Source organism: Ictalurus furcatus, chromosome 19 (assembly GCF_023375685.1).
Source record: "Ictalurus furcatus strain D&B chromosome 19, Billie_1.0, whole genome shotgun sequence".
NCBI lineage: Eukaryota > Metazoa > Chordata > Actinopteri > Siluriformes > Ictaluridae > Ictalurus > Ictalurus furcatus.
Window position 1 is genome coordinate 22289991 of NC_071273.1, and position 19190 is coordinate 22309180.

The 19190-nt window shown below is 43.1% G+C and overlaps 1 protein-coding gene across 6 annotated transcripts in view; it reads left to right on the forward strand.

Moving 5' to 3' along the window:
- Nucleotides 1-19190, forward strand: part of wnk1b (WNK lysine deficient protein kinase 1b) — a 96849-nt gene that overhangs the window by 72163 nt on the left and 5496 nt on the right. For 2 of the 6 annotated variants that reach the window (XM_053650752.1, XM_053650757.1), the window contains 17 exons: nt 172-207; nt 1128-1283; nt 4549-4622; nt 5189-5345; nt 5443-5559; nt 5980-6087; nt 6266-6320; nt 6412-6555; nt 6766-7778; nt 8949-9029; nt 9871-9957; nt 10171-10207; nt 10403-10473; nt 10665-11155; nt 11680-11882; nt 11978-12178; nt 18480-18691. In XM_053650752.1, the coding sequence (XP_053506727.1) occupies nt 172-207; nt 1128-1283; nt 4549-4622; nt 5189-5345; nt 5443-5559; nt 5980-6087; nt 6266-6320; nt 6412-6555; nt 6766-7778; nt 8949-9029; nt 9871-9957; nt 10171-10207; nt 10403-10473; nt 10665-11155; nt 11680-11882; nt 11978-12178; nt 18480-18691 (3243 nt within the window). The remainder of the gene's footprint in view (nt 1-171; nt 208-1127; nt 1284-4548; nt 4623-5188; nt 5346-5442; nt 5560-5979; nt 6088-6265; nt 6321-6411; nt 6556-6765; nt 7779-8948; nt 9030-9870; nt 9958-10170; nt 10208-10402; nt 10474-10664; nt 11156-11679; nt 11883-11977; nt 12179-18479; nt 18692-19190) is intronic. The other 4 variants (XM_053650753.1, XM_053650754.1, XM_053650756.1 and 1 more) reach the window with 4 other exon arrangements.

Consider the following 19190-nt stretch of genomic DNA (forward strand, 5'->3'; position numbering starts at 1 on the left):
CTCTCTCTTTCTGTCTCTCTATATCTCTCCCCCTCTCTTTTTCTGTCTCTCTATACCCCCCCCCCATCGCTCTCGCTTGCTCTCTCTTCCTCACCCCCCCTCTCCCCCCATCTATCGATCTATCTATCTATCTATCTGTCTCTTACACTGTGTTGTATTTGTTTCTTGTAGTATGGAGGTTACTACATCCCAGCAGTCTCTTCGCAGGTAGAGAAACTCCCCCAAATCCACTACCACCATCTTTGTCTGTCTCTCTCTCTCTCTCTCTCTCACACACACACACACACACACACACACACACACACACACACACACACACAGGCACGCACCTCTCTTTGCTGTGTCACTCCTGGCCTTCTCCAATTTTCAATTTCTTAGTGCATCATGAATCAGCCTTGCCCATTATATAAATCTATTAGCCTGAACTGTTTATAAAAGAGCTTGTATCTGTTAGTGATGTTGTCTTGTTTGTTTGTTTGTTTGTTTGTTTGTTTCTGTGCGTAAATCCTGCTTGTATACCTAGGGTGGTGAGGATAAAAAAGAGAAATGTCTTAAGCGCCCAGTCACATTAGCTTCTTATTGTTTTCAACAACATTTTAATAGGACTTACCTCAGCCGATCAATACAGATTTCTGGTCTGAACAAATGATATTCGCTTTAATAAATGTCTCCGAAACTCACCGTCTACTGCTCTGAAGGGGTGGTGTTTTTTTTTTCTTAAACGGCACAAGCGATCCATAATAGAGGATACAGACATTAGGTCTTATGTAATAATTCTCATCTCGACTGTAAATTATTTCATATCAATGCAGTCAGTTATTGGGCTGGAACAGATGCTCGAACGATTCCTTACTGATTATTGTTCAGTTAGTTATCCATCTTTTCTAGCCCACCTATGGGAATGTTCTAGTTGTTATATACTAGTGTTGCAGAATTGACCAACAATGAAGGTCTCTTTCAATTCTAATCTTCTTGTCCTATTTTTTACGACGTGAACGTTTTCTAGCGTGATTGCGGCTGTAGGTAGGAGAACTTGCTTGGATAAGGCTACTTTTCCAGGTGTGCTACATGCTGAAATGTCAGTTTGGGCTGCTTCTTATGTGTGAATGTTGCTCTTTGTGCTCCAGATGCTTCCACAGCAGGTTTCTCTGAACCCTGCCGCTCAGCAGCCCACCGCCTCATTGCCCCAGCAGCAGCAGCAGCCACTTCCACCACAGCCTGCCGGCCCAGGCCTACAAAGCATCGCCCAAACACACATCCAGCCTGGGTCTCCTGCTACACAGGTATCTCACACACACACTACTTTAATATGAGCACACATTTCTCATCCATACTGTTCCCAGAGATGGGCTCACAAAGTTCCAGATCTATGTCTTACAACACAGACTAGATATTTAACGTACCTCCAGTGCATAAGCACTTGTTCATATTAGTTATAGGTTTCTTCATTCTAGCCCAAAACCTAGTCACGATCAGTCTTATGGCTGAATATATGCGTAAACCTCCATAGGACTAGACTGCTGATAGTGGTATAATAATATCATCAGCCGACCAACACTAGTTAATTCTCTCACTGCTGGTTAAGCCGAAGTCACACTAAAAATTTGCCCAGCTTTGTAAAATATCCATGGCCAAGACAGCAGGTCAATTGGCGATACAAAGATCCTCCATTTTGCTGCGATTAATTTGGGTTTCAGCGTTTTGTTTTCAAGGATGTAATTCACTTGATCTAAATTACACAACGGTGCTGTGGAGTAAGTTCCTATAAGAGCAGCTCTGAGGGAAATACCGGCTGTAATACAAACCACACGTTTATATTGACGCACAATATCGTTTCCATAGTAACAGCTCGTTCTCAGTGACTTGTATGGCAGACGCGTCACACATTCTACAACCGCAGTTTCAAAAAAAAAAGTTGGGACGCTGTGTAAAATGTAAATAAAAACAGAATGCAACGGTTTGCAAATCTCATAAACCCGTATGTTATTCACAGCAGAACGTAGAAAACATGTCGAATGTTGAAACTGAGGAAACGCATCATTTTAAGGGGGGAAAAAAATAAGGTGGATTTGAACTCGATGGCCGCGACACGTCTCAAAAAAGTTGGGACGGGGGCAACAAAGTCCTGGAAAAGTCAGTGTTAGTAAAAAGAAACAGCTGGAGGAACATTTTGCAACTAATTAGGTTAATTGGGAACAGGTCAGTAAGATGATTGGGTATAAAAAGAGTATCTTAGAGAGGCGGAGTCTCTCAGAAGTAAAGATGGGATGGAATCTGGATGGAAGAATGTGTTACTCTAAAACCTGTATATACCTTTCAGCATTGGTGGTGGCTTTCCAGATGTGCAAGCTGCTCATTCTGTAGGCACTAATTCACCCCCGTACCATCAGAGACGCAGGCTTTTGAAGTGATAAAAAGCCGGATTGTCCCTCTCCTCTTTAGTCCTCTTTAGTTTAGAGGACGTGGCGTCCGTGGTTTCCAAAAAGAATTTCAGATTTGGATTCGTCTGACCACAGAACAGTTTTCCACTCTGTCGGTCCATTTTAAATGAGCTTTGTCCCAGAGAAGACGACGGCGTTTCTGGATCATGTTCACATACGGCTTCTTCTTTGCATGATAGAGCTTTAAGTAGCGTTTGTGGATGGCACGGTGAACTGTGTTCATAGACCGTGAGTTCTGGAGGTGTTTCTGAGCCCATGCAGTGATTTCCATTACAGAATCCTGCCTGTTTTTAATACAGTGCCGCCTGAGCGCCCGAACATCACGGGCATGCAGTATTGATTTTCACCCTCTTCCCCTGTGCACAGAGATTTCTCCAGATTCTCAGAATCTTTTGATGATGATATGTACTGTAGATGATGAGATATTCATAGTCTTCGCAATTTTACGTTGAGGAACATTATTCCGAAATTGTTCCACAAATTGTCGACATTGTTGAACCTCTGCCCATCTTTATTTCTGAAAGACTCTGCCTCGCTAAGATTCTCTTTTTATACCAATCATCTTACTGACCTGTTGCCTATTAGCACACATTAAGTGTTTCAAAGTGTTTCAATCCTTATTTCTTTTATGTCATTAAAATCAAGTTTCATATATATGATCGTCATTTTGCTGACAAATCTAGTCTGACTTGACCTTTCCGTAGCCATAGCTCATTTAATACACTGAAAAATTCTCATTACGTACTCCTTAATCTTTGCCTTAGTGCCATTATCTGCACCTTTAACCCTTATTTCCTCTTATTGAGAACATTACATCTGAACCTGAACCTCAAACACTTCATATACATATAACCCAAGTGTGTGGGTTCAGGTCTGACCCGTCTCTTGGCATGCTGTCCCTGTGTGTGTGTGTGTGTGTTTGCATGGTTGTTAACAGTGTATTAGTGAGTTGAGTCCTCGGGTTGTGTCCCCGTCGCCGTGTGTGGAGCGTCTGTTCTTCCAATACCAGGCGACTCAGCTCGCTCTGGTGCAGGTAGTCATTCGGGGTGGACGCTCACTTTAGTCTTCACCACCATGGTTTGGTGTGCATTAACCCACCGTGTGTGTGTATGTGTGTGTCACACTGAGAATATCCACTGATTCTGTGTGCATAGTGTGCTTGTTCATTATTTCTGTCATGCCTGTTACGTAGATTGGTTTCGCGAGCACTCAGGACTGTTTTGGCACTCGGCGTGGCACGTCTTCCCTCCCCACAGTTGAAATGGATTTGCAGTGCTGTCGTGTTTATGCTTGAGGCATGATGTTATGCTGATCCCTGCTAGTGTGTTCTGTTTGTATTATTTATTGATTGATTGACGGTGCCTAAATGGAACCGTGTTCTTCCCTTGCTGAATTTGGCCTTGCAGCCTTCATCTCCCCCTCCGATCCAGCCTGTCCAGACTCCAGATCTCTCGCCCTTCTTCCAACCGATCGTCACACTTACCCCACTGCCCCTCTCCTATGTCTCCCAGCCGTCTGTGCCTGGCCTGGGCTTCCTGCCCCCTGTATCAGTGCCTCCTCAACCGCTCCCACTAACAGTGGCCCAGGGACAGCAGCCGCTCCTTGTGGTGGCTTCATCAGTTCCCTCGTCCCCGGCACCAGGAACCGTACCGTCTGCGTCTCCCTCAGCACTGCTCACTGCGTCGTCGCAGCCCCAAACGATGCTTCCTCCTCTGCCGATTACGACCACTGTGCCAACAATCTGTGTGGCTACTGTCCCCAGTCCTACCGAGCAGCCCGGGCTAGCATCAGAATCCCCGGCTCAGGTACCTCTGGAAAGGATGCCATGCCAAACCACCTCAGACTGAGCTGACCATGTTATTGAGTTGCAACGAATTTGCAGTGCATTTCATTTCTTTTGGTCTTAATTCATATTCCTTTGGTTGTTATTCCTATATGTAAGCTGCTTAGACCATTTTGTATCAATTTTCATTGTGATGGAGTAAACAGATAGATCAGAAATATGACTGACGCGTCAGCCTTCATGTTTTTATTTTTTTAAAAAATCTTACTCAGTTTCGCGTCTTATCTTGAGGTGGTTGTTGAGTTTTGTTATTTTCCGTTCTAGGCATCCCAGACCGGTTCTCAGACCACAGATATGTCACAGCTTCAGGCTCCAGCAGTGCCCTGCGGCATGGAAAGGTAAAGCTCTTACCATTTCCTTTATACCTTATTCGCACCACATCAGTGCTGAAGTTTTCATTCCGGTTGATCAGAAGGCGTGGATTTAATTTTCTATAGCAGCAGCTCAGACAGAATTTCGGCTGTAATTCAAATCAGAGTCTTAAGTGAACAGGCCCGTTCGAACACATTTATCCTTCTAAATTTATTACTTGTACAGCGGATTCTCCACATGATCCACGCCTCATAACAAACAAACAAACAAACAAAAAAAAATGCTGTTATTAAAACGTATAAGGTTTATTATACCATGGTCTGTTTGAATACTCGATTCTGATTGGCTGGAAGGTGCGCGTTAAAACCGTAAACAACTGTAACCGTAGTAACATAGAGTTAAACTCACAGCTTCATTATTAGTAGAGAGACGCCGTAATTCACACACGCACGGTCTCACTCGTATAGGATTCTTTTCCTACAACAGCATGTCCTGAAGTGGTTTATATCTTACCTTGTATGTTTAGTTCTGTGTAGTTGTCCACGTCCTTTAAAATGCGTTTTGTACGGGGGTTTTATTTTTCCCCCCTTAGCAGCCACTCTGATGTGGCGTCTGGCATGAGTGACGGAAATGAGGGCGGGACCAGCGGCAGGCATGAGGGTCGTTCAGCTAAACGGCACCAGCGGAGATCCGTACGCAGCCGCTCCCGCCACGACAAGACCACCAAAGCCAAACTTAACGTGCTCAATGTACGTCCACGGCACTGTTCCGTCTCCTGCATCAAATACTGTTTGTTTTTTTTGTTTTTATTTAGACTTAACTGCACTTCTGATGTTTGTCTTTTAGATCTCTAATATGGGTGACAGGGTTGCCGAGTGCCAGCTGGAAACACACAACAGGAAAATGGTGACTTTCAAATTCGACCTGGATGGTGATAATCCTGAGGAAATCGCTCAGATCATGGTAACCACCACGAGAACTGCTCCTTATCATCAGATCTGATTGGCTAGCGGATTGGCCAAAATGTATTGTGTGTGTGTTTGTTTGTTTGTTTTCAAAGCACTGACCAGATGTTTGTACTTGAGACACCCCGTCAAAGGCATACAGCTATAAATGAATTCTCATGCTGGCTCAAGATTGAATAAAATCCCAAATTCCAGGAACAACAGAACCTAATTAAGGGCTAGTGTTTGGAACACTGATTTTGTTTCACGTAATTAAATTTTGTATTTTGGCGTGACTATTCAAAAACAAAAAGGAAAATGAAGGTTAATTAGGATCATGGGTGGAATGTATGGGTTTTTTTTTCTTTCTTTTTTTCAAATTCACACAGTGTCGAGTTCGTCCATTGTATATTGTATTAACGGCGCGTTCTCTCGCCAGGTTGAGAGCGAGTTTATTCTGGAGAGCGAGCGAGAGTCCTTTATCGAACAGGTTCGGGAGGTCATCGAGACTGCAGATGAAAGGGGTCTTGAAAGGGAAGGCAGCCAGGTACTGCATCCAAAACATCTGGAGCCTCTTTACTAACTATAATGGAGTTTATTCATCTTGTTTTTGTTTTCATGGACAGTTAGAGGCTGACTTTTATCGCAGTTGCAGCTTTGTACGACATCTTCACCTCGTGCCATGACAGAAAACTGTTTAATAGTGGTCTTGCTTTTGTTCCCAGACTGTAAGCAATCCTGAAGTGCAGATGACTGCTCCGTACACACCTCTCCAGCCAGGTAGGACCTTACAATCCCATACCCCAGTACCTTTTCATGCCTTATCTGTTATTTTCAGAGAAGTTTGTTTGAGTCTCCGCTCTTCGTCCAGGTGCTGGCGCGAGTACCACTACTCAGGTGGTGACCTCGGCGGGCCGCAGGTTCATCGTCAGTCCTGTTCCCGAGTCCAGACTGAAGGAACAATTCTTCAGCGTGGTTCAACCCCCTGCTCCTATTTTTGAGCAGCCTGCAGCATGTAAGCGGAAATATCTTTTTTTATTATTATTATTTTTTTTTCATGTTCAACTGATGCGTGACTTTTAATCAAAATAACCGTTATATCACACTCATCCGTCGTTCACAGACGGTATGAGTTCGTGCCACAATGTGATTTCTTTTTGAAGTTGGTTTAAGGGGCTGGTTACAGAAATAACCACACGAATATGATTATATGTGTATTTCTCAGCAGCAGGACTGCCTGCGATGGGTCTGTCTCAGTCCGCCTCGGCGCTTTCTCTGCAGCAGGCGTTTACCGAGATGCGTCAGGGACAGTATGACCCTGGGCCGAGCACAGCGCCCCCTACTCTCAACACCTCCCTTCCTCCACTGTTCCCTGCAGTCAACTCCTTGCCTCTGTCCTCCACTACGATGCTGTCATCTCCACCACAGTCCTCTGAGCTAGCTGGCCCTCCTCTGACGGTCTCCTCCTTGTCCTCCTCTCCCCCTCCTTCACTCACTCCTGTGGTGGTCTCGTTACCTCCTCAGATCCCCCTGCCTGTCTGTCAACCCGTTGTGACCGGTATGACGGCTCAGCCTTTCTCAACTCCGCCTTCCTCAGCCCCTTCTGCTGTTTTTCCCCAGCCGACAGTCCCAGTACACACCACTATCAGCACGGCAGCGCCGAGTAGCATCGCTCCGCTCTGCCAGCACGCTCCCGTTATAAACAATGCGATCTCTTTTCCTGGTGGGATCACAGAACAACCTGCTGTCGCTTCCAGCGTAGCACAGATCACCCCTCCTGTTGCCCCCAGCACAGCCATTCAAACTCCTCAGCTCACACCTGGTGTCATTGCGCCACTCCCTGTCACCGCCTCTTTGCCACAGGTGCCAGTCACCAGCAGTGCCCCTGTGGTGCAGCCCACCCTGGTTCACAGCCAACCGCAGCCTTCGCCGCTGCCCAATCAGAGCCATTCTCACTGCACCGAGTGTGAGATCGACCCTCAGAGCAAAACCCCAGGCATTGATGACATCCATGCTCTAGACAAGAAGCTGCGCTCACTCTTTATGGACATGGGTGCCGGCCCTCCTTCCGGCCCAGCCGACGCCAGTGCCACCGAGCCAGCTGCTCCCGGCACGTCCTCCCCTACCACCTCCATCACCACCCCTCTTCCTCCCACTAGCTTACCTCTGAGCTCTCCTATGACCACCCCGGTCACTAGTGCCACCCCTGTCAGCAAAACGCCGTTGTCCCGATTGCCGGTGAGTGGCCATCGTGTCCAGATGTGGGTGTTCGAACCGAACATCAAAATTTTATAACGTCAGCTGAGACGAACATTCATTTCCTTTCTCTATCAGAAACCTCATTCTGTAGAACCACTAACACCCTATGGAATGATTATTCTGCTATTTAACACCACACACAACCTTGGCTTCTACACAAAGATCTAATGCATGTGATTTTATGATGTGGGGGAACGAACCATTTTAGGGATGCGCTGTTATCGGAAAGTAATACCGCCATGTCGGTTATTTTCCAATAGCAGCACATCCTGATGTGTTTTATTCCTCTTGTGCCACAGTGATTATTTATTAAAGAATGATGCACATCATATTTTTATCAGTTTATATTGCACACAATCTTTTGGAACATCCGCAAAACAAGTTAGTTCCTGTTATCACTTACGTTATAGTAGATATAAACCGTCACGAGCCTCACGTGTTTTTCCCCCACTCAGAACGTGAAAACTTTACAGGTTTAACTCTGACTGTTACCGACACCAGAGACTCCTTCCGTTAATGCTGAATAAATATATACTCGCATGTGATATATATTACATGCTTTTTAAAAAATCCGTTTATGTGGCGCATGCACCCTACGTCCGTGCTGAAGGTGATACTAAACGTCAGATCTGATGTCGTTCTAGAAAATGTATCAATACCCTCTGAATCGAGCGTTCAACAGCGCTGTGGTATGATATTAAATACTCCCTCTGTCCTTTATTAATCCAAACCGTGCTCCAAATAACTCAAAAACAAATAAGCTTATAAATAAATAACACGAACTGCTCTGTGAGTGGAAAGATCGGGAATAATAGCCTCCCAATAAACAGGGGAAATATTATTGCGCACATTTAACATGTAAACAAAGAGCCGAATCACTGAACAGTTGGATTATATTAAAAAAATAAATCTGTGCTGAGGGGATCCAAATGTTTCGGGACATAATACCTCACAGTAATAAAACCCAAGTACCAGACGGTTTTTAGTGGAATTATATGTAATAATAATGACTCCATACTGTCTTGCAAGTTTAAGGGTGGCTCTTGTTCCTCTTGTAAGCTGCATGTGGCCTGGAGGTGGCACAGTAGCCTTTTCTGGTAGCACTCTGTACCAAATGCTGTGGTTTGATCTTCATCTTCATCTCGTTAGGTGTTGCCTGTCGGCTCCGAGCAGGCCGGCACGCCACCCACAGAACACCCACCTCTCTTCCCGGGACCTTGTCTAACTCAGGTGCATTATTCTTCCCTTTTCTATCAGTGCTTCGCTTCTCTTGTTTAGTCTTGTTCTTTCCTCACCATCTTAAACTCGGCTCACTCTTTCCTGCCTTTCTCTCTCTCTCTCTCTCGCTCTCTCTCTCTCTCTCTCTCTCTCTCTCTCTCTACACATCTTCTCTCTTCCACTGTCCTGAAAAACAAGTGAGGCATGCGAAGAGCTTGCTAATCGGATTAATATCAATTTTGCATGGCATCATATTTCTGTGAACCTCATTAAGCCTGTGATTCTTATTAACTCACTCTCTCTCTCTCTCTCTCTCTCTCTCTCTCAGGACTTTAGGAAACAGTGGGAGGGAATTGTTTTACATAGGGTTTTTCTTTGGATATTTAGTTAATTGTACTGCGCTTAGTAATATGAAATGTGCAGTCTTAAAGAAAGCCCTTTATCCGCTCATATCCCTAAGATGTAAATCGTGCATATAAAAGACTTCTTTTTTTTCTTTTTCTTTTTTTTCTTAAATCTTCACCACACTTACATGTGATCACTTGCTTCTGAAAGAAGCTGTGTGAAGTTCTCTGGCTCAAAGCCACTTGGTACAAATTGAGCACTTACAAAGAGCATTTAATTATAAAGAGCATTTCAGATGAAGTGTAAAATGAGATGAAAAAGGACTTTGTTGTTCGATTCAGAACAATGTGTCTCTGTCCAAAAAAGCTCAGCAGTCTCGAGTCCTGCATTAAAGCCCTGTTTTTTTTCGCAGAACGTGATTAAGCTGCTTTTTGTCATGATGTGTTTGTGTTTTTGTATGACGAGACTAAACGGACATGACTAATGAGTTAACCGGGTTGTTCCTCAGTCCCAGCAGCCACTGGAGGACCTGGATGCCCAGCTGAGACGAGCTCTGAGCCCTGAGACGGTGTCTGTTAGCAGCGTCGCATACCAGGTGCACGGCACACACTAACGTGCATTAACATGGCTTATATATGCGCATACTTAATCTCTAGAGAATCATGAATATGTATGTTCATGATGTTGAAGACCAGCATGGGCTCAGCTGAAGCTTTGCTTCTGACTCGGCAGTGAACTCCGTGCTTTGTGCGCATGACGTGTAATGATGTATGACATCATTCTCATCCTTTCTCTCTTTCTTCTGCAGTCCTCTCTTACCGGGATACCTGCTGGAGGGCAGCCAGGTGTGTGCTGCCTCTTTTACTCAACTCCAAAATATGACTTTCGGGAAAATAAAGTTAAATGATGTGTGATGGTGAACTCTTAAACAGTTTAGCAAAGATTTAGCCATATACTTGACCAGGGTGTGACTCTTCTATTATCCAACTTGTAATAGTTATTTAACTCTTTATATAATGTCTCATAAATGTCTCTTTCAGTTCCATTTTCGCTTGAAGGAGAGCCAGGGGCTGTGCCTGCACCTGGAGGTTTCAAGCTGGGCCGATTTCAGGTGAGATTGCTACAGCCCTCCTGTTCATGGTTTTATAATCTCGTATTTAAAGTTCACAGCACTATTTAACAAAAAAATCCTTTTCATTTTTAATATTCTATAGGGAATTATCACACCGCTTGATTCTTCACAATACTCTGACTCATGGTTTCTTTCTGTTCTCGTTCTCTTTCTCGCTCCGTGTCTTACAGGTGTCTTTAGCAGCTGATGACTCTTCCCTGCAGCCTCCCACAACCTTCGGTGACTCATCTTCCTCTACAACCTCTTCATCCACCTCGTCCTCGTCCTCGAATCTCTCCAGTCCTGAGAACACACTGCACAGGGCCTCTCCTCCTCTGCGTGAGTCAGGGGGCGATGTGGTGGACGGTTTGCCCCCTGCGCCCCCCGGCGAGCCAACTACAATCGGCCGCTTCCAGGTCACCACCAAGAGTGAAACCACAGTGGGCCGTTTCTCTGTGAGTCGAGCCGCTGACAAGCCAGTAACTCTCATACCCGGGGATGCAGAGTCTCCAGAACCACCACCCCAGAGTCCTCCAGCTATGGGCAACGGCCCTGCACTCAGTCCTGAGGGCAAGAGTCAGATGAGCACGAACAACTCCTTTAACTCCTACTTCAGCAGCGATAACGACTCCGAGTTCGAAGACGAGGACTTCAAACGGGAAATCGACAAGCTACGTGAGAAGTACGTTTCTCTCTCCGTTTTACCGCTCATGAAAAAACACATTACTTAAAGACGTATGTTTTCAATATACAATATACGTCACAGTGTTCAGTTTTGTTGAGGTTTTTGCTGACAATGTCGCAGCAATACAGTGACGCTAGTTACCTGGTCTTGGAGTTTAAGCTTATTAGCATTTTCTTAATTATTTTTTTAATGAACATACATATTTAGTAGATGGCACTACTCCAAATCCTAAATTTAATAATCATATGATTAACACAGTAAGAGATTACTTTTGTTTTTTTATTCCCTATATTGTATTTCTTCATTTTCTTTACCTTTTATTTACCTGAACTGAGACAATACGCACTATACATCTCAGAAAAGTTTACACTATTGTATTGAGAGATTATTATTATTATTATTATTATTATTATTATTATTATTATTATTATTATTATGGTGTTCAGTCCAACTCTCTGTGTAATAAGTGATTCTCTTGCTGAGGTCTGAGATGTTCCATGTAGTTCTTATTGTGTTGGTAGGCACCTGATGGAGAGTCAGGCGCTGTACGCTCGTCAGAAAGAGGAGATCGATGCCCTTTTCGCCCGTGTTGGCAAAGTCCCTCCCGCCATCATAAACCCACCCGCAGTGAATCTGGCTGGCCGCAGGCGCCGACCCACCAAGAGCAAAAGCAGCAAGTCGAGCCGCACAAGTTCTCAGGGCAGTAAGAGCCCGGTCCAGCCTGGTACGCTTTTCTTCTACTGTCTTCTACACCAGAAAACACAAAGTGGGTGCTGATCATGTGTTCTGCATGTGTGTGTGTGTGTGTGTGTGTGTTAGGGAGCACCACTTTATCCACTCAAAGCGCTCCCTTGGTGTACCCGACCCAGCAGTCCTTTCACGCCCCCAGTGGGTTGGGAGAGACAGGAAGCAACCCCCTGCTCCAGGCTTTCAAGCCCTCACCCTCCAGCGAGAACCTATACTCGGCCTACACCAGTGATGCCACGCTGTCCGCCCCCAGCCTCTGTCTGCCCACGCATGGTAACATACTCACCCAAACAAATTGCACACGTACCCCCGCTTCTAACTCTTATGCTGTGCCACAGGCCTTTCATTCCAACATAATGAGCAGATTTTGCTATTTTTGCAGATTTATCTATATGTTGTTGTTTATTTTAAAAGCTGTAAAGATTTGCAGCCAAAGTTCTAGAGATCATTACAGAAAGTTTTGACTAAAATAAGAGTCATTTGTTTAGCATAGTTTTGCTTTGCTTAAAATTCGAGAGTAAATCCATGTTCGACAGCCTTTTCTTCGACGTTATTTAAAGAATAACGTGTATGCTGTTGTAGGAAAGTAGTTAATGACGAGGTGATGTGATGCATGAGGCTGATTATATTAATCCTATAGGAATGACCCTGCAGACTCCTTCCATAAATATTCAATAAACGTCTCCTTAAAGAAAACTTGGCTGTGTCAAGAGTTCCACCCGTCGACGACGTGAAGCGTCCACCGTACACGTCCCTGTGAACGAACCGTTACTATAGAAACGATAACACAACCGGTCATTGGCGAGCTGCACTACTGTCAGAGCTACTGTTCTAGAAAATTAAATCAGCACCTTCTGACCAATCAGAATCGAGAATTCAACAGCACGGTAGTATTAGTTGAATTCCTTGTATGAAAGTAGCAGCATTTCTGTGTCAGAGCATGGAAACACTGCTTAATGCTCGAAAACCTTCAAACTAAAAATAACCGTTGTTCTAAAATGGTTAATAGCTTTTGAACCGCTGATCCAATCTGTATGCTTTAAAAAGTCCCGTAAAGTGGAGATTCCCAGCTTTGTCTCGGCTGGACGTTCGGATGCTCCGTAGCGAATATGGATACGTCATGGTTACGCGATCACGTTCTGCAGCGTTGATTCGTCAAGGAAACCCACGCAGTTTGTTCCTGGGCCAAACAGTTGCTGCTTAGTCCCTCCCTCCTCATGCCCAGATTGGTTCAAACTGTCATCTACTCCACCAATCAACATGGGGGGGGGGGGATTCCTCATTTGAAAGACACATCTACATCGTCAGTAAATAAAATACCTTTTTTTTCATTTAGAGTAATATTGTAATAAATGGCTATAACTTGCTAAGGGAATGTTAGATGAAGAAAAAATTTCATTTGGAAGTCTAAAACGTCCAGGTATAACTTTCTCAAGAAAAAAATCCAAACTTCAGGGGGTTATGTTAGAGTTCACTGTAAAAAAACAAAAAAAACAACAACAAAAAAAACCCACCAAATTGTTTCTGGCGTTTTTCTCAAAATTCTGGATAAATTCATCCATTCTCAGACAAAAAAAAATAAAATAAAATTGGAACTTAAAAAAATAAAGTTCTTCTGTTTAAAATGATATATGGCACTTATATAGGGTTGGAGAAACCAGAAAAAATACAGGAGAGTCAGACTTCCCCGAAATCGATCTAGGTCTTTAAGGGTTAATTATATAATTTCGCTAAAAGTTGTATATTTGTGTTAGAATCTCTGCCTTTTTATCATATATTAAGGTCTTTGTAGCACTTTGTACGAGGTGATGTAGCTTCCTGTTTCTGAAGCTCCTCAGCGCATGCTTTGGCGTAGATGTTAGGGTTAGATGTGCTTCTGCTTGCCCCCTTCACTGAGCAGTGAAGCTCCATGCTCACCAATCTTTTGAGCCATGGCTACTTTCTGTCTTTCTCTCCTACTCTCTCGCTCTCTCTCTCTCTCTTTCTCTCTCTGTCTCTCTGGAACTCATGACCTTGTTTTCCATTCCTACTATGTATTTGTATGTCTCCTTCTTCCTCTCCTTTTCTGTACCTTGTACTTTTTCTCTCTCTCTCTCTCTCTCTCTCTCTTCCTTCTTTTTGTGCCACAGGCTGTGTAAAGTTCAGCTGTGGGTCGGAGAGAGTGACCTTCAAACCAGGTGGCAGAAGGACCCGTTTTCTGAGTACGCCGTGCTTGGCTCTTTGTGTGTAACGCTTTTCCTTTGTCTCTTTTCCTACACTCTCACGTGATTCTTGTTTTGGGAACACTTTCTGGAACGCTCCATCATCTCAAAATGATCCAGATTCACCACTAAAATGTTTCAAGCACTAAACTGACATTATAATTGAATTCTCGTGCGTCACTGTACTCGCATGGAGTAGCATTAAGCCTCCATACGGTTCAGGCTACTTTTAATGACGGAATTTAATTTAATTTCTGATCTGTTTGGGTCAACGGGGAAGAACAATATATATATTTTTTTTATATAGACGATTGAAAGATCCTTGCATCGTATTGTTGAGATTAGTTACTTGTAGTGGTGAGTTTTCAGTAACGAGATGTCTCCATAATCATCACCAGAATCATCCGTGATCCTACGTTCTTTTACGCTCTTACCCTTAAATACAAAACACAATCCTTTGGGTTTATTTTAACCGCTCAACCATCTTAATGCATTACACCTCGCTCGAATACTAAAGACTTTAACCTTTACAATATCTGTTTAATACATTTGTGCCTTAACCTTTTTTATTTTTTTACTGATTATTTAACTTCTTTTACTGACACTCGAAACCAAACCACAGATTCATTTTGAAATCTTTATGCCTTTTTAAACGTAAATTGTTTACAATAAGCCTAGGATTATTTTTTTTAAATAATTCTTGCATACTGTTAAATGTGTCCTGTGTTTGGTTCATTGCACTACGATGCACTTTTACATAAGTCAAGTGCAAAAATTTGCACACACACACACACACCCTTTCTTTTCTGCATGAAGGAATAACTTTTTTTTTTTTTTTAAATGTACCTTTTTATTTTATTTTATATTGTATATTTTTGAAAATAAGTTATTTATTAGAATGTGCCACATAATGACTTGAAGTAAATGTGCTTAGTGTTTTAAGGCATGGAATGTTGATGAGAGTCTATGGTGGGAAAACCAAGACCTAAGATAGAAATGAGTTGAAAAGCATGAACTGGAGAACGCATTAAAGAGTAGAGTAGTTATATTTGTTTAGTAATCCTTTATTTTTGATGATGAAGGAAAGCCTAAATTGTATTAAATGTCTTTTTGGTGGCATAATTTCAAAGTTAGGGTACACAAACTTTTGTGTCGTGTATTAAAGTCTATATGCAGCGCTTCAGAGCCTTGGTCTTCAGCTCTATCACAGCAAGTGCACATGTCTCCCATTTATTGATTAAACTGAGAGAAAGTCATGCTGAAGGTTAGCTCCTTTGCTCTATTTTCTCTTTCCGTTTAAAAATTTTAGCGCACAGTGTTGCTGTATCAGGCGTAGAGGCGCGAGTTAGCTTTAGCATAGCAGGTAAAGATGCTCTCCCTGTAATGCATTGTGTTGGAAGTGGAGTGACTTTAATACTGACTCTCTTCAATCCCGTGCTTCTCTCCATGCTTCAGGGAAGATGGTGAAAAAAGTGTGCCCCTGCAACCAACTCTGTAGTAATTATCTCTCTCTCTCCTTTTTTTACGTCCCCTACTCTTCCTGTCCTCCTTTTCCTCCTCCCTCATTCCTTCACTTCCTGTTGTTCTGTTCTTTGTGTTTGTATATGTGTATATATGTGTGTGTGTGTGTGTGTGGCTTGTTTGAGCATGACACGCCGAGCACTGCTTAGCACTCATTCCTGACTTGAGCATTTCTCTGTCCTGATGATCCATTCATGTGCTGTAAATGTGGCATGTCAAGATTAATACCGTATTTTCCACTCAATTTGAGCCAGTGCCCTAACCCTTTTCTTGCACAAACACTCAGAACATCGAGCACACGCTTCACCGAGAGGCATTCCTGTTCCTAGCACTGTTCATTACCATAGCAGGCAAGTGAATACACTCCAAATGGACTCGCCTGAGCTCTCGTCAGATTGCATCCAAGCCAATCGAAAGCCTCGCATTCCCCGCACTAACCCTTATGTACTTGGCTTGCTTTCTTTCTTTCTTAGGGATAAATCCATCACATTTGCTAATAACAATATCATGAAGCACACTGTGGCACGCAAAACATCAATTCTTCAGGCCACAAGAAGCAAATCTATTTGGATCGGTTAGCTTATAAGTAGTTCAACTATTTTTTTTTTTTTTTTTTTCTTTTTTCACCCCAGTGGCAAACGATAATAAATAAATCGTTTCAAGTTATCAGTTCACCATCCTGCCTTCGGTTCACATCGAAGGTCCCACAATGAATGAGCGCAGGCATTGAAAAACGAAGAGTCCTAAAGTTTTGGAATCAGTTTCGACACGTTGAAAATGATTTGTTCCGTGCGAATATGGGAAATCTTTCAGTTGGAGAGACAGTCAGTGGATATTTACTTTTATTTGGAAAGTGACCAGCCAGAATTGAACAAATCAGGGGTTGAAATGCAGATAAACCCCTCTCTCAACGATTCAGACCACAGGTTTGAAATATAGTCGCAAATAAAGTATGGAATACCGAGACCTTTTGATAGATTTGGGTGTCTTATTTAAAAAAAAAAAAAAAAAAAGTAAAGAAAAAGTTATCATGAGCATGATCATTAAAAATCATGGTGGTGTGCTGTCAGAGGAAAATAATCAACAACTTTGTGGTGTGAGGTGTTTTATTCCTCTTATTCAACAGCAGTTTGCCAACGATTACAAATTCTATATTTCATGATGGTTTTTTTTATTTTTTTTTATCCAGTTGCAGTTACATTTAATATTGTGGAACGTCTGTGAAATAACAGTGCTGAAAAAAATCGGTTAAGACCTCCTGACCAATCAGAATGAAACCTTTAACGCTGTTGTAGAAATATTAATAATGTTATATCACCTCTTATTTAACTAAGCCTAGTTAAGATTTCAGCAGCAGTTTTAGTATTAGTTGATTGATGTTTAGTGTATTTAAAAAAACAAAAACAAACAAACAATAATAAATAACCCACCTAGTTGTTACTTGTAGCCTTTCTTCCCTTTGCTCATTCACTTTATCCTCACCCGTGAGAGCTACAGTATAATACACCCCCAGATTAACGTGCTTTAATACGTGCTGGCCTGACTTTGGTTAAGGAACTAACATGGTATTGTGAGTTAAACAGCCCGCCTGCTTTGAAGCGTATAAAACCTTCCATAAACCGCACATGGCTCTGAAACGTCTCATCAAAGCAAAATGAATGGACGTCATCCAGTTAAATGCTGAACTCGAGCCGTGTCTGCAACTTCCTTCTAGTGTTTTCCTCCCGTGAATTGCTTTGCTTCAGGCTTTGTTCTTGGTTCCGTGTGTCCGTTGTTCTCTCTTCTTTCTTTGCTGCTGCTTTATCGGAGGCTTTTTGTTCTGCATCAGAGGCCGATCCTCTTCTGACATCATCGGGAAAAATATAGCGTTTCTCCATTTCGTTCCCGACAAGCCCGAAAGCGTGCCGTTCACCAGGCTTTCATCCGGATCATTTATACGTGTTCGTTTTGAATTCTTTTGCTGTACACGTTTGCCGCTCTTTGTTTTTCCTCATACACATGAGACATGAACATGAGTAATAGCACAAAAGTCAGCTTGCATACATCAGTTATCCTCAGACATGTCCGTAGGAGCCAAGGTGATGTAGTTAATACATAGTTAAATGTAAACCGTGCATGGATCCTTTTTTTTTCTTTTCTTTTTAAGCAAGAAATTGACTTTTCTTAGAGTTTGGTCATATGAGGCAAGAAGTAGGTTTTGTTCTGCTCAGGATTAAACGTCTTTACTAGCAGCAATCTTTTTAATTATTAATTTTCACTACTAATTCAGACTAGCTGCAGTTATGTGAATAAACAGACTTGTCAGAGGAAAACCATGCCCTCTCCCCCACCCCCACCCCCCTCAAAAAAAGAAAAAAATGAAACACAGCCCGTAATAACTGCCGGGATGCACTTTAAGTTTGAGTCATCGCAGTTCATTTAAGGTTACAGCAGTGGAACTTAGACTGCACAGTAATCTCCATTTCCATTGCTCCATGGCTCCCTCTAACGCCGCTGTAGCTCACTGCAGCAAGCCAGAGCGTGAGATTGAATCCTAACAGAGATGAGATGAGACTGGAGCACCGTGTATGTGCTTTCAATGATGTCTTAACTCTTTCACCGTACCCCTGTTTTTCAGGCTGGATTCAGAGAGATAAAATTACCCCTTTAGCCTCAGAGCGGACCTCCAGGTGCTGATTAGGGCTTTTCACCACAGTCACTGTTCCCCTACACACTTAGCGTGATGTATACGAGAATATACATGAACACCTCGATATGCTCTGTGTGCTTGGATTGTATCTGTTAAGCATGTTTATAATAAGATGCACCTAAAGCCCTCTCTCTCGCTCTGTCTGCCTGTCTCTTCGCTACAGGGACGAACAGCACAAACACAGTGGGCGGACCGGGGCAGGGGCAGAACCAAACGCAGCCTCCTTCCATTGCGTCCCAGAGCCGGAAGGGCACGTTCACCGACGACTTGCACAAGCTGGTGGACAACTGGGCCAGAGACGCCATGAACCTGTCGCAGGGCAAGAGGGGCTCGAAACCCCAGCAGCAGACCCCGTCTCAGAGCCACAGCTATGAGGTACGATACTGCACGGAGAGCCGTGATTCTCTTTTTCATCCAGGAGACGATCGCTGCGGTGACGATTTGGATGGGTTTTTTTTCCCTAATCTCGTAGACTCATGAGGAGCTTTATATGTGCTCGACTTGAGCTGGGACCAGACCGCAGTGTCTGAGTATGAATGAATGTAATGCCTGAAAATTCCCAGAAAAGACAAAGAAGTCAGCGCCAGCATAAAAATATAAATACAGTAGCGTGCAAAAATTTGTATCCCCATGGTTTCTGATTGAAAAGACATATAAACATATCTACCATTTACAAGTGATCTACTGAAAAGTAAGCATTTTAGTAAGTTACGAAAGAAATGTCAGTGTATCTTACAGCAAGAGACACCAAAATATTCTAAACATACCGCAGAATGAACAGAAAAATTCTGTCGTCCCCTCCCCCCTCTAAAACTGAGAGGATCTAAAGACTGGGTAGAGAAGTATGTAAGATGACTGAGACGGCTGACAGGTC